The 15,774-nt window shown below is 40.5% G+C and overlaps 1 protein-coding gene across 1 annotated transcript; it reads right to left on the bottom strand.

Annotated features, from left to right (window-relative positions):
• Positions 1 to 11,758: 11,758 nt before the first annotated feature.
• On the bottom strand, positions 11,759 to 13,241 carry kctd12.1 (potassium channel tetramerisation domain containing 12.1). The gene has a single exon (XM_030758036.1). The coding sequence runs from the start codon at positions 13,138 to 13,140 to the stop codon at positions 12,274 to 12,276; it is 867 nt and encodes a 288-aa protein (XP_030613896.1). The 5' UTR covers positions 13,141 to 13,241; the 3' UTR covers positions 11,759 to 12,273.
• Between the last annotated feature and the right edge of the window lie 2,533 nt (positions 13,242 to 15,774).

The following is a 15,774-nucleotide window of genomic DNA, read 5'->3' as shown; positions in this document are numbered from 1 at the left end:
GGTTTAAATACGGCTGTCATACAGCTCAGTCATTTGAGTAGTTTTAGGCCACTGATCACAGCGGGATTATGTTTGTGAGTGAATAATAACTGAAAGTTCAGTTTTTCAGCATCAGAAAAGGAAAAGAAATAATAAATAAAATCCTCAACTAATTTTCAACTTATTTCTGCACTCCATGTTTTTTTTTGTTTTGTTTTTTTTAGACCACAAATAATCGGTCTGCATCAGTTGACTCCAGCGGAAAATTCTCTCCTCGGTCTTCTCCCAGACAGAAATGTGCAAACTCAGACAAAACATAGAAAGTGTCTGTTCTTAATCACGTAATGATAACATGTTCCTTTTCTATGAAAACCAAACCAGTTTTTGAAAGTCAGTTGTACATTAGGAACATTGGGAAGACTTTGGCAGAAGAGCAGCTAAAATATTTGGAATCAGTTCCAAAGGGATTAAGTGGAATCTACATTAACCACCCCACAGAATATCACAGGGTACATGCATTATTATCATTGCACCAGTTTGCAAAAATAAGACCAAAAAAACCCCAAAAAGCTTTGCATTGTGATAACGACTGCTGAGAGCTCCACATTGATGACGTGATCAGCTTTGACACATTGTAAATGGTAAATGGACCGGCACTTATATAGCACTTTTCTACTCTAATTGAGCACTCAACATGCTTTTTTTACTGCAAGCCTCAGTCACCTAATCCAGAAATGCCTTAAACCATTAATTTTAGCTGCTGTCAGATGTTATAATCAGGGTTTTTTTGTGTGTGTGCGCAATCTCTAAGGCACTTTTCCCCTGTGTATTCTGACTAGGGACAACAAACTTGTGCTAGTATAATGTTCTTGTGACACCAGAACTGTTTTAAAAATTAAACAAACTAATATGTGGTTGGGAACTGGATCTAAAGTTAATATACACTATACTGCGAAACGTATTCATACACCCATCCAAATCATTGAATTCAGGTGTTCCAATCACTTCCATGGCCACAGGTGTATAAAAACAAGCACCTAGGCATGCAGACTGCTTCTACAAACAAAGAATAGGTCGCTCTCAGGAGCTCAGTGAATTCCGGTGTGGTACTGTGATAGGATGCCACCTATGCAACAAGTCCAGTTGTGAAATTTCCTCACTACTAAATATTCCACAGTCAACTGTTAGTGGTATAATAACAAAGTGGAATCAATTGGGAATGACAGCAACTCAGCCGTGAAGTGGTAGGCCACAGAAAATGACAGAGCTGGGTCAGCAGATGCTGAGGAGCATAGTCAATCACTACACACCTCCAAACTTCATATGGCCTTCAGATCAGATCAATAACAGCGTGTAGAGAGCTTTATCGAATGGGTTTCGACAGTCGGGCAGCTGCATCCAAGCCTTACATCATCAAGCGCAATGCAATGGATGCAGTGGTGTAAAGCACACCACCACTGGAATCTAGAGCAGTGGAGACGTGTTCTCACGAGTGACAAATCATCCTTCTCCGTCTGGCAATCTGATGGATGAGTCTGGGTTTGGTGGTTGACAGGAGAACGGTACTTCTCTGACTGCATTGTGCCAAGTGTAAAGTTTGGTGGAGGGGGGATTATGGTGTGGGGGTGTTTTTCAGGAGTTCGGCTCGGCCCCTTCGTTCCAGTGAAAGGAACTTTCAATGGTTCAGTATACCAAGACACTTTGGACAATTTCATCTCCCAACTTTGTGAGAACAGTTTGGGGATGGCCCCTTCCTGTTCCAACATGACCGCACACCAGTGCACAAAGAGAGGAACATAAAGACATGGATGAGTGAGTTTGGTGTGGAAGAACTTGACTGGCCTGCACAGAGTCTTGACCTCAACCTGATAGAACAGCTTCGGGATGAATTAGAGCAGCGACTGCGAGACAGGCCTTCTCATCCAACATCAGTGTCTGACCTCACAAATGTGCATCTGGAAGAATGGTAAAAAATTCCCATAAACACTCCTAAATCTTGTGGAAAGCCTTCCCAGAAGAGTTGAAACTGATATATCTGCAAAAGGTGGGCCGACATCATATTAAACCTTATGGCTTAAGAATGGGATGTCACTCAAGTTCATATGCATGTGATGGCAGACGAGCAAATACTTTTGGCAATATAGTGTAGTTGAAACATTTTATTGTAAATGTTTTTTTCTCTCTTTGTTTTTGTATTTGTCTTTTTAGATTTAGGTTATTTTTGTCATATTTGTCTTTCTTAATTGCTTGCTGTGATGAGTGTGGTCTCAGGAAGTCCGACAGGCACTTACCTCTGTACATACCTGCCTTCTCCTCATTCCTTATAGGAAACCTGTCAACCAGCCTGCTTGATACTTACCTGTAGTTCTGCACTTCCTACTTACCCACTCTCCCCCTGCCTACTATTGCTACTTACCTGCTCAAGAGCTCTGCATGCTGGAACTCAGCCTTAAAGAAAGAGAGGAGAAACCCAGTTACCTATTTGATTGCTTACTTAGAGAAACTTAGCCTGCTGAGCTCCAAAGAAAGAAGCAACTCTCTTGCTATTTGGTAACTTATCCTCCAGCCCGTAAAAGATACTTACCTAAAAACATTAACAGATCTAAGCTACAGCACATCTGTTATTCATCCTAAAATCCTGTTCATTAAAACTAAATCCTACAGCATACATTTTGGCAATATCTTGCTATTAAAGCTACTGTATTAATAACATTAAACCAGCACATTCAAAGACCAATAATTAAGATGTTTTATCTTGTTTAACTGATACAAGAATGTGCAGAGCTATTCGCCGGCAACCCAGAAAGAACTAAAAACAAGATAGGTCCCGTTTTTATGATAAGTGACTCCAGTCAGCTGGCTACATGCTGTATTTACAGAGTAGCTGGAGGACTGACTTTAATGGCTAAAGAGAAGACTGTGACGGAAACACAGGATGCTGTGGTTTCTGTAGAGGCTTGTAATTTAAATGATTCCTGCCACAGTATCACCCAAATCTTTAACTGGACTGAAACTATTGTTAAAATGCATTTCAAGCTAGCAGTAAAAGGCTCAGTATAGTAAGTGAAAAGCTGTGAATGAACTGATTGTCTGTTCCCTGGTAAGACCAGAATAACCATGTAATGTCAGCATATACGTTTACATACAGCTGTTGTTTTAGTTCTTTCCATAATGCCACTTGACTGTGATTTACACCTCTGCCCTTCCATTTCTGTCCATTAATGACAGCTATTTCTATGCTCAGGCATAAACACTGACTTGATACTTTGGTCTTTTTTTTTATTATTATTTATGCCTCTGCACCCTGTAATTCTGTCTCCTATACACAAAATTGCTTCCTCTCAAAACCAAGCCAGATGTGGAAAATGTGAAACTAGACCAATGACTCCAAAAACCAGTCCTCTGAGTTCATGTGGATACCACATTCGTGCAGACGTAACCCCGTCATTGTGGATTCTACCCTCAAAAGGTGACTCAAATAACATGAAACAGCTTCCCAGAGTCAGCGAGGAAAGAGAAACGCTTGTGGGATTCACATACATATGTTATTTGACATTTTATACATCAAAATTACAAAATAGGAGCACTTTGTTGAAATATGAAGATACATATTGTATTTGTCTGCACAAAAAGAAAACATGTTAGTCTGGAAAATAAGTGAGAGAAAAAAGGTACGGTAAATTCTAAAACTGGAGGATGAAGGTTTACTTTTGACCTTGAACTAGTCTGACTAAATAAATCTTAACTCAAGGTCCACAAGGTCTGCTCTCTCAGCTCAACTAGATTTTTATTGTTTGTTGGAATCCTAAACATTTTTTTTAGCCTCCATTTTTTTTTCATTATGTTCCAGTGTTACACTGATCGGAGCGTCATTTCATGAGACGTTCCTATTGGTTTGTTAGTAGAAATAGGGCAATCAGTCAAATCATTGGCTAAGATGAGCTTGGTGGATTTGCCCGTGTATCTTTTGCAGTCTAAATGCTAATGTGTCCCAATGACAGTGCAACAAGAAAGGATGTAACAGGAGACTATTTCACCAGTGCAGAGTGGTGTTTAAAATTTTTTAGTCTTCCTTTTGTTGCAAATCACAGATGACATCGTCATCAAATCGCAGAGCGTTCACATGGATCAGTTTTGAAAAAGTTTTGCATATTCTGGTATTTGTTAAAGAAGTCTGCTTCTTGACTTGCAATCAACAAACTGTGGCCTTAACCTTCCAGCCAAAGTGACATAGATATTAATAAAACACAAGCTGGACACCTTTAAAAATGAATGACAGACACAGATGCAAATGCAGATGGGTCCACTTGTGCCCGAGAGATTAAAACCGAAAGATCCACTGTGAGATACCATCAGTTTTCTTAACCGTTTATCCAACTCAGAGGGCTGGAGCCTGTTCCAGTTGTCACTTTAAACAGGTCACCAGTCAGTCACAAAGAAACAGACAACCACAGAGCTAACAGCTAATTTAGAATCACCAATTAACCTAATGAGCATGTCTTTGAACTGTGGGAGGAACCCGGAGCAACCTGGGAAAACCCATGCAGCCAAGGAGAGTGCATGCAAAGATTCCGGGTTTGAATGAAGCTGTGAGGTGGTATTACTAACCACCATACCACCACATTGTGAGGTCATCGTCCTAAATTTCTGACAGGGTCAGAATTTTGTCCCGTGTAGTCTTTGGTTACAAGACCATTGACACGCCCAACTGTGAGCCACTCTTACAGATAACTACTGGTTAGACATTTTGTCACCACAATCAAAAATATCGCCACGATGCTTTCATATTGGTCATCTTTCATCTGAGCCACACTTACGCTCTGCACAGCCAGTTTAAATAACCTGATTTTAATAACTGTAGGAATGCAGAGAAAACTGGAACGAGACGAGCACTCGCCGGTATGTAAGAAAGCTTTTACAGAAGTGCACAGCAGCTGTGAAAAGAGCATTTCTACTTGATGACTGTAATTTTCAAAAGAACTCAGCTGCCGTGGAAGGTGGGAGGTTTAATGGCCAAGCGAATGAACAGAGCAGCATCTCAGCTCAGGTGATTGGGACACATTATATTAGTCTGGAGACTGCTGATCAGAAATGATCGGAAATCTAAAAGAAGTCTAAAATAAGACTGCAGTGCACATTAGGAATTCTACACAGTGCACTGTCAGAGACATGATTTTCTAAATGTGAGATGTGAAGGGTGATGTTGCTTGTGTTATAACAATGAAAGCAGTGGCTCCAGTGGCAGGAGCAGCGCTTCAAGCTTTAGCAGAGCCGAGTCTTTTTCTTTGTCATATGTGATGGTTTTCTTCCTGTCTTCAATTTGTAATTTAGGCATTTAGCGTATATGAACACAAGTAAGCATCTGAAATAAATAAATGATCCATGTTCTGCCTTTATGGGTTTTTTTTTTTTTATCATTTCTGTTACTGTTATTCTCATAATACCAAAAATGCTCCCACCAATGAGTCATCATTCCCTGTTCTGGCATTCGATCCTTTGGTAATTTTGGAAAGGGATTTTTTTCTCTCTCTCTCTCTCTATGGCATCTTTGCTCATTTGAAATCCACAGGGTGTAATGTTTTCTTCATAATAACTCCCCTGAGATGCTGTTTAAAATGTAAATAAAAACTGCATGCTATGAGTGCCAAATCATTTGAAGTTATACTTAATGTAAAAATCATAAAAACAACACATTAAATGTCGAAAGTGAGAAAATATCCATTCATCTATCCATCCATTTTCTTCCACTTATCCAGTTTGGGGTCATGGGAGGGCTGGAGCTTATCCCAGCTGTCACAGGGCAAAAGGTGGAGCTCACTCTGGACAGGTTGCCAGTGTATCGCAGAGCTAAGACAGAGAGACAGGCAACCATTCACACTCACAGCCATTTTAGAATTACCAAGTTAAGCTTCAAGATTTAAGATTCCTTTGTCACTGTATGATACAGTATACACTGAAATTTATTACACTATGGCTTAAAAATGGCTCTCCTCTGAAGTATTAAGTAAAAAAATAATAGAAGAGATGGATAATGAAAGAGAATAAATAAATAAAATGTCAGTAATTTCAGAGTGCCAACATATGCTTTAAACATAAAATAAACGTTATACCCAAAATCATTGTTTAGGTAACTTCATAGCAGCATTCAGGGCGGTGATGGCCTTTGTGTAAAAACTATTCAAAAGTCTAGTGTGTTCTTAATGTCCTGCAGTGTCTGCCTGAGGGCGGGTGGGTAGGCTGTGGTGGGTCCTTAATGATGTTTGTTGCTTTCTGAAAGCAGCGGGATGTGAACATATCGCTCAGGGCCGGTAGGTAGGTATTTTCTCTGCAGTTCTGCTTACTCTCTGTGGGGCCTTTTTGTTAACCACAGAGCTGCTGCTGTACCACACCAAGAGGCCGTGGGTCAGGACACTCTCGATGGAGCAGTGATAGAAAGACACCAGCAGATGTTGTAGCAGGCTGATCTTCCTGAGGAAGATCTCAGGAAGTGGACTCGGTGCCTTCTTGATCAAACAGTCTGTGTTGTGTGTCCACATGAGGTCCTCCAATATATATGTACTCAGGAACTTAAATGTTGACTCCCTCTCCACTCCATCCCCATTCCTAGCCCATCCATGTCTTTGGACTGTCAAAGGAAGCTGGAGTAACTGGAAAGAACCCACGCAGACCCGGTGAGAACATACAAAGTCCAAACAGAAACCGGTGGATGAGAGGGTCGTGGGAGGGACAATGTTGTTGTCTAAGAAGCACGTGATGTATGACTAATGGGTACATCTGTGAGGGCACCATTAATGCTGAATGATACAGTATACACAGATTTTTGAGCAACACATGCTTCTATCCAGATATTTTTTGTTGCTATACAGCAACATGGCTCCTTAGTTAAAAAGTCCAGGTGATATGGTCTGCCTGCAGGCCAAACATTTTGCAATTTGTGAAGCACTTTGCTGGGGTCATTTTCACAGTGAGCTTATATTTTTTTCAAAAAGCAAAATCATCACTCAGTTGCAACATTTGATATAATCCATTTGCTCTTTTTTTTTTTTTTTTTGTTAAATATAGAGTTTAAATGATTTACAGATCACTCCTTTTTTTTTTTTTTGGAAGACAGATTGTACTTGGCAGCTGAAGTTGGACCTCTTCTGATTAAGTGCACTGACTTGAGTATGTTTCCCAGAATGATTCTCTGACAGCGACCTTTGCCATCACAAATCATCTGACCCAGTATTCATTAAAATAGTTCTAGATTAAATTGATTTGCCATCAAACGAGTGGCTACAAATGAGGATTGAATTAGACCAGTGAAATGTAATCCAACCATCCATCCATCCATTTTCTTCTGCTTATCCAATTCAGGGTTGCAGAGGGACTGGAGCCTATCCCAGCTGCCATGGGGGCGAGAGGTGTAATCAAACCAAATTAGCAAAAATAAGGCTCGTGCTCATTCATATCATATTTTGGGACTAAAAAGTACATTAATGCATGCTCATTCCTACAAAACATTATTTTTCTGTGTTCAGAAATGAACTGAATAAAGTTGGTCTGATGTTTATGAATCCATTACTGCATTTGCAGGGCATGGCGACCAGGTGTTTGAGGTGCCAGGCAGATAACTACAATATTCCAGGTTTGATTTAACCAAGGACCTTTGTTAGGACTCATATCTCCGCTCCCTCTCCTCATTTCCTGTCAGTCTCAGCTGTCCAATGAATACAAAATTGCAAGGTTAAAAAAAAAAAAAATCTTAACCGTTACTGTTACTGTAAACACGCACATTTAGATTCGCATTTGATACGTCTGTACATCTTTTCTGTTTGTGCTCAATGAAAAGACAATGAGTAAAATTAAATGATTCAGTTCTCTAATAAGATGGGAAGAAAACTGCTTCTTTTTCATTACAGAAACAAAAAAGTGCTGCAGCTTTGAAGTGGCTTTCAGAAGTTCATAATATTTTTAATAAATCATCTAATACTGCACTCTCTGTATTTTCCTATTTCTCTTGAGTTCTACTAAAGCCCTTCCAGCCTGCGAAACCCTGCAACGTTATGATTTCACATAGCAGGGAGGGCTCTCCTCCTACGAACACTGAATGATCCACATCCTCTGTTGTGAAGTCAAGTTTAAAATGTTTTGATGAATTAGAATTGAATTAGGTTAATGAAGCCCTTTGTCCAGAGTTAGGGTTGTGATGTGCTAATGAAACTGACTTTGATCTAAAAACCAGTCAGGAGGCGAGCCCGGCAAGATGCATGCCATCTGCTGAGGTTCATCTCAGGAAGCTGAACACAGACAGAAAAACAAACATGACAAATATAAATTATAAGAATCTAAGAATGGAAAGAACACTAATGATAGCTGACAATCCAAAGTCATATATCTCTGTGGTTGGCCTGACTCGATTTGTGCCCTTCCTTCTTTGTTCTCTGTTATCCACTCATCAGTCACAGGGAAAACCAGACAAGCCATTTATTTAATTTCATATCGCTGAAAGGTAACACAATCACGGGACTTGTCCTTGTCAGTAACTGTCACTCATGTTTATTATCTCATAGATCACACAGCACTGCATGTTGTTATCATCACTCCTTTATTTATTGTCACAGTTCAGTACCAGCTAGCATCACAGAGTTAATCCTGTTCTTTTGTTTCCTTGCGTGTTTCTCTCTTGTATTCCTAGTCAATAAGAAATGTGCAGTCAGAGCAAAAAAAAAAAAAAAAAAATATATATATATATATATATATATATATATATATATATATATAGAGAGAGAGAGAGAGAGAGAGAGAGATTTCTGACTTGTATATCTAATATTGACCCTTTAAATATTCGTAACTAAACATTAAAATGACTTTGACTGTAGCCTGAATGAAGCATCACCAGAATCTAAAGCGGCGTACGGTATTACATTACAGTGGAGATGAGTGAAAACTCTATCCTTACAGACTCTTTTGAGATTTCTTATCATTTAATTCAAATTTCAGCTAAGAGGCATCCCTTGGGAATTCCAAAACTATGTCTGTCTAAAATGTGCACAGCGGGATTGGATGTGCATGTGCTGCAACAGCTTGAATGAATAACATCCTTTACCGCACATGTCCGAGTGGGCTCCCACCCACAGTCCGTGGACATGCAAATGTTGTAGAGTCTCTGAATTGCTCACACTGTGCTGTTTGTAAATGTGGGTGTGAATCCGTCATTGTTTACATGCAGAGCTCGATGACGAATGGGTGACCGATCCAGGGTGTTTCCCTCATCAGAGTAGTTATTAGTGTGGGGTGTGTTTCAACTCCCAAAACCCCCCCAAAAAAACATGAAAGAAGTTTAATATAAGCTCTTGACCTCTTTTTCTAGATTTTATTATTAGTGAGAACTCAGCCAGACGAGGTTCCGTGTGAGCTTTATTCAAATTCAGAGCACATGAATGTTTATTAACTAGCATCAGATTATGTGGTCATACATTATGAGATGTCCTGCGTGTATCCTGACCGTTTCATCCTGAATTTCTAAGACTTCTCTGCATTCTGGGATGTAACAAATTCATTCACAACAAAAAAAAAAAAGATGAGCTTCCTCCAAATAAACATTCTTTTACTGGCAAATAATTTACATTTCTACAGCTGCATAACAATATCTTAGTCAAAATAATAAGTTATATATTATTGTGTGTGAAGATTTGTCCTAGTCACTGCAGCTATTGTTTCCGTGGTATCTGACACAGTCACTCGGGCTGCCTCATCTGTTCATCCAGCTGTAAATGATCAACAGAAATTACTAGATGTCATCCAACATGTAAAGCGTTACACTTAAAATTGAGCCTGTGCTCCGTAGCTGCTATCATGTCAGGTAAGATGCTGCTCCTCAGAAAACATCAGCTCATGGTGTGGCATATGTTGGCTGACAACATTCAAGCAGGACCATCCAATATTCATTGAAATGGAAGCATTTCTTCACTAATCTTAACTGAACCAATGATTTTCAGGTCCACACAACCAAACACACACATTCTTCTTAACTGAGCTTAGGAAAAGAGATTTTATTTACCTTTATTCACCAGTTAATGTGTCTGTCCTCTGTTTTACATTGTGTGTGTGTGTGTGTGTGTGTGTGTGTGTGTGTGTGTGTGTGTGTGTGTGTGTGTGTGTGTGTGTGTGTGTGTGTGTGTGTGTGTGTGTGTGTGTGTGTGTACAATTTCCTTTCTTCCTTGTTGACATGAATTTTTTTGTTGCATAAAATATTAGCCAAAGGAAATAAAAAGTAAACAAATGGTCTAATGTGTGATCCTAAGTAAAGTGTGTATTCCTAGGTCCTTAAGCACAACTTGAGGTACGATATTTGGCAGCTAAACTAGTATTTTAGTTCTGAGCATCAGCATCTAGCAATATCAGCATCTTTTCTTCTCTTTTAATTAATTTGTTCAGTTTAGATTAACTTGCCAGGTCTGAATTTAAAATGGTGTCACTTTGTTAGAACTAGAGTGTATTTTTAGACTCTGGGGGTGGGTGCACATGCTCATTCACATCCATTTCCAGCATAGCTGTTGGCTGCTGTGCATGCAAAGGTAAATCTGACTCTGTTCAGGTGTGCAAGATTTCTTATAGTAGGTAAGCTTTAGATATCATTGACAACATTAATGACCGCTCAGTTCAGTGTCTCAGTGAGGCATGACGATAAGCCTGCATGAGCCTGAAACAGCTAAATAGAAAAGAGGCGTCTTTATGTTTCTCACCTGTTCTTTTCTTGATGTGACACATTTAAATGTCAAAGCAGGAAAAGATAAAATTGTATAAATGGACAAGACCTGTCTCAATAAACATCCCTTAGAGTGCTTTTATTTTGACCCATTTATATACAATCAATAATGTGTAAATGTCCATCCCTGTGAAAACAGGCTTTCTCCAAGATTCTTAAACCAAACTGAACCAGAGTGAAGCATTAACCAAAGATGTTCCCTCTGGGAGGATGTCCCTGGACCCCTACAGAGGCTATGACTCTATAAGCCCCTGATGTCCTGTAATCCCACCCATGGCCTTGAACGTGGAGACTTTTTTTCCCCATATCTGTTTTGAATGAAACACATAATCCAGGACTTACTGTATGCTGGCCAGTCAAAAAATTTGTCCCCTACAGCCGAGGTGCACCAATCGACTCCCCATTCATCCACAGTCCCTGGCAGACTGAACCCTCCCATTTGTGTGCAGCTGGACCCTTTCATTATTTACACTTGAAATGATAATGACATCATGTGTGCACAGCTGCACTATTTGCATCCACGCTGCATGCTGCTAAATTTGTGTGACAAAATGGATAGGTAGAAAAGGATCCTCCTGCAGTATTTAAAGGGCACCTTTTGCAGATGCTGAGCTTTTGTGTTTGTGTCATTTAATAAAAGGTTACTGGAAAACATACAATGTCTTGTGAGGGCAGTTTACAAGAGTAAAACACTAAGTAGGAAGAAAGGAAAGTTCAGAGTCAGGATTCTGTAAGTGAGTCGTGAGTGCAATGACAAGTAGAGACACAACTCTGTAACACGTCGCTTCTGGGTTAAAACTGTGTGACAAATTTTGTTGAGCTGGCAGCTCCGGTGCCACGGATGGGGTGAGATTTCTGTGTAGGGCATCTCTCTTTGAGGCCGACTCTTTGATTCCCCACTGAGTGAGGTTAAAAGGTTGGAGGGAGGTGAATGCCAGTATTTTGTTACTCTGTACTCTTTGTGCAGATGTTAAAAGGAAGATAGGATGACTGGCAAACGGCTGAGAATAACAGAGTAGAAGACTTTATTTATAATGAACAAGTTTATAACAAATACAACTCTACCAACATTTCACATACACTTACAATCCTGTCAGTGATAGAACTGCTATAAGAGCCTATTAGATAATACAAAACTTGGCCAAACAAGTGCTCGAGCAAGCCTAGAAGTCACAATGACACTGAATACTAATTGCTGCTGGTCTGTTCCTGGATGCCACTCAATTCGCACAGCACTGAGTCAGATATGACTGAAACATTGACATGCAGTTCTATGAGATGGAGATGATGTTTGCAGTGCTTTGAGTTTATTATCTCAAAAGGTCCCCTGCTCATCATCTTTTCTCGCCATCTTGACAGAATCTTCTGTGTAGAACCAATTTGGGGGCATTTTTGCGTCTAATTTCTGGCAATGATGGAGCAATATTTGGCAGTCACTCCGTTACAAATGTAACCATTCAGCACAGCAAATGCAATACTTTTCGAAGACATTCCTCTACGTTATGAAATGTATATTTACATAAACGTGGCATGGATAGTGTTGGTTATTCCCGACAGAAAACATATTCAGTGTAGCTTGTCCAAATTTTGTCCTCATTTGGATCATTGCTGGTGTAGGCACAGGTGCCTGTGGAGCTGCAGGCCACCATGTGGAAGCCCGCTTCTGTCAGCTTGTCAAATGCCTGCTCTAGAAAATTATACTTGAGATAGTACCGGGATGTGTATCTCTCAGGGGGCCTGTCCGGGTCTCTGCTCTCATTCAGCGTGTCCCCAAACACTTCTTTGGCCAGAGATGTCTTACCGCAAACCGTGATGCGCGCCACTCTCCTGAATTTCGCATCGGTTTGGATGTCTCTGCCAATAGTGTACGAGCCACGGTATCCTATCGTAATATAGCCGGACTTTCTGGAATCTAGAGAGGGGGAGCGCATGGCTCCGCTGACAGACATGGTGCGTAAAGTCTCCAAGCCACCGGAGGAGCCGCACTGCTGCGCGCCGTCTTCTGTGTCGCTCTGGCTGATCTCCTCACTGATTGAATTTTCTTTGCTCACCCGGGGGCTGAGACGTTTTGCGAGGTCCCGCAGCTGGAAAAAGTCCGCCTCCCTCTGCAGTCGACTTTTCTCGGGGAAGTAGTCCGGGAGGACCAAGTTCAGGTCTCGGAGATAATCGAGGATGTAGCGGAACAAGAACCCATCCCTGTCCAAGAAGAAGCGCCCTTTGCTGTCTCTTGCCAACTCCTTGGGTGACTTCTTGCTGAACATGTTCCACAGGAGTGAGTCTGGGACGGCGATCAGAGTTTTGTGTCTGGTAACATAAACCTGTCCGCCGACATTCAGCTCAATAATCTCTGAAAACGGGGCGCCTGAATCCCCGCAGCTGGACACTCCGCGCTCTGTGTCGGCCAGTGCCATCTTCTCTGAGCCGCTTCACTGATGTGGAATCAGTGGAAACACTGAGACGCTACAGCGGCAGCGGCTCGTTTATGAAGCTTGGGCTTACTGCGTGCGTGCGCACCGGGAGGTGACTGCTAAATTAACATTTAACTATTGAATGGCTGTCCTGTCAAGGGTGTCAAAGTGGCTCTCCCTCCTCATCCACACGCACTCGCGCACAGAGACAGAGAGAGAGAGAGAGAGAGATAATCCACGTCTCTTTCCTCCTGACCTTGTGGCATAACTATCAATGTAAAATAGCCTCTACTGTTTCTGTGATTTATAAAATGAATTACAGTACGTTGGAGTGTTTTTTGTTTTTTTTTATCTCTAAACAAATGCAAATCTAATAGGAAGACAAACCAGAGCCTATGCAGCTGGTCCTATTTATTCTTTAAAAACATGTTTGGAAAATATGGAAATAGTGACACCCATTGCATTTCGAATGTAAATGCAGCCATCATCCAGCGCATTTTCAGAGGCTCAATATTGATCGGACAAACATAATTTTCTAACATAATTTTAAATATAAGGATTGTTGTTAATACTTGGATGAAAATCCTTGACTCCATCAAGAGTGTTCTTGACTTGGCTAGATGTTGTGAAGGGGCTTTTCTTAACCAAGGAAAGAATTCTCCAATCAGACACTTTTGTTGTCTTCTGTAGTCTTTCGAGCCTTTTGGTGTTTCTGAGCCGGCCAGTGTATTCCTTCTTTCAAAGAATGTAACAGATTATTGATTTGGCCTCACTTAAAGTTTTTGCTGTCTTTCTGATTTTTTTTTTTTCCAGCCTAAAGATGGCCTCCTTCACTCCAATCAACATCTCTTTGGACCTCACATTGAAAGTTCCAGTGAAAAGATACTGAAAACAAGCTCAACACTGTGGTGATGTACAGAGGCAAAATTACCTCTGGGCCTAACTGTACACACACACACACACACACACACACACACACACACACACACACACACACACAACTTTCTAACAGCCACTTAAGGAAGCAAAGAATTACTGTAATTAGTGCTTTCAAACAACAGTGTTTAAGCTTTATATTCAGCACTGCATCACATTTCTTTCCTGGAGGTCTCACTTCATATTTTATTCTTGCACAAACAATGGCCTGCTATAGTCTGGTTTACCCCAGCTTTATACGGGGGAGGGAAGCAACATAACATTACTCATCCAGGTGGGGAAGACTGAGTCACAGATAAAAGGTTTTAATGAGCATAATTTACTAAATGAACAAAATGCAACCTCTGCTACCTAATTACACTTCCTAGCCAAACAAAAACACAAAGGGAGGAGCATTTCTAAATCTAGCGTAATCTAGACAGAGACCTGACTAAGTGTTGTGCAGGAGATGTGCGAGTTTAAAACTAAACCTGAGCCAGTCTCCAGGGTTAGATAAGTGTCTCAAGGATAAACAAAGCAGGATATAAAACAAAAAAATCAAGCAAGGACAAAGTCCTTTAAGATACATTCAATTTTAAACCAAAGTACAAGGCAAAAACCTTTGACCTTTGATGAGAATGGGACATTGCACACTGCTTACACAGTTGCCAAGAATTACATCAAGGCAGCACAGGTGCAATGACCCAGGGTAGACCCAGGGCAAACTCACTTATTCATATATGAAAGGGTGAGTGTGTCCAAATTTTTGACTGGTACTGTAGCCAGTGCGGACCAAGGTAGCTCTCCCCCAGCATGTCCCGAGCAGCCGGGAAATCAGGTTGGCTGAGTGACTGTGAGGAGGATGTGTAGTTCTAATAGGTGCCGGCAGCCAAATTTTTAAAATCACTGTAAATTCAAGGTTAGGGTATTTTGTTTGATTTGGTTGTCCAAAAAGAAGCATAGAAAAATTCAGGTCAATAATGGCTTTTGAGACATATATATATATATATATATATATATATATATATATATATATATATATATATACTTTTCCAAAGTGTACAGAGTACTCTTTCTCAGACCCCCCTCCCCAAAAGTGTCCAAAGGAAATATTGATCTTTTTTCATGACATTTAATTTCACCTGGTTCTTTGGTATTTTAATGTAATAGGAAGTATTAGAGGGAAAATAATCTATGCTGGCCTGTATATTTGTGTGTAATCTGGTGATTGGCGGCCAGCAATGTTGCCAGCTTTTGTGTAAGAAAACTCGCTGTCAAGTGTCTCAAAAGCCACTAGAAGTCGCTAAAGGACGAATCGAGGCCCGGGGTGTGGGGTGTGGGGGTGTGGGGATTTCCCCCTTGCTGCTGAAGCAAGGTCTGGGCAAGGCCATACGAAGTGACGTAGTACGAGCACTGTATGTACACAAAACACGGCGACAGCAGAGTTTTCAGGTTTCCGGTGTTGTGCCAAAAAGTGATTTCCAATTTTTTTTTAATATATTATCTTTTCTTATATCGGTAAATAGACTGTGGTGCACAGGATTTATGAAGGGCATATATAATATGAATAAATGCAAATATATTTAGGACTCTGCATTACTGTGTCTGCATTATAATCAATCCAGTCCTTTTTGGCTACTCTTTATAGAACTGTAATGTTATATTTGGTGCAATTTCTGCAGCCCTCTTGGGAGATCTCTCGGGATAAAAGACATTTTTAAT

The sequence above is a fragment of the Archocentrus centrarchus genome, chromosome 21 (assembly GCF_007364275.1).
Source record: "Archocentrus centrarchus isolate MPI-CPG fArcCen1 chromosome 21, fArcCen1, whole genome shotgun sequence".
In the NCBI taxonomy this organism is placed as follows: domain Eukaryota; kingdom Metazoa; phylum Chordata; class Actinopteri; order Cichliformes; family Cichlidae; genus Archocentrus; species Archocentrus centrarchus.
Note: the sequence above shows the minus strand (reverse complement) of the source record. Positions and strands in the feature narration are given on the sequence as shown.

Excerpts from the sequence above, each read along its gene's own strand:
- kctd12.1 (XM_030758036.1), bottom strand. The coding sequence starts at position 13,140 with ATGGCACTGGCCGACACAGAGCGCGGAGTGTCCAGCTGCGGGGATTCA.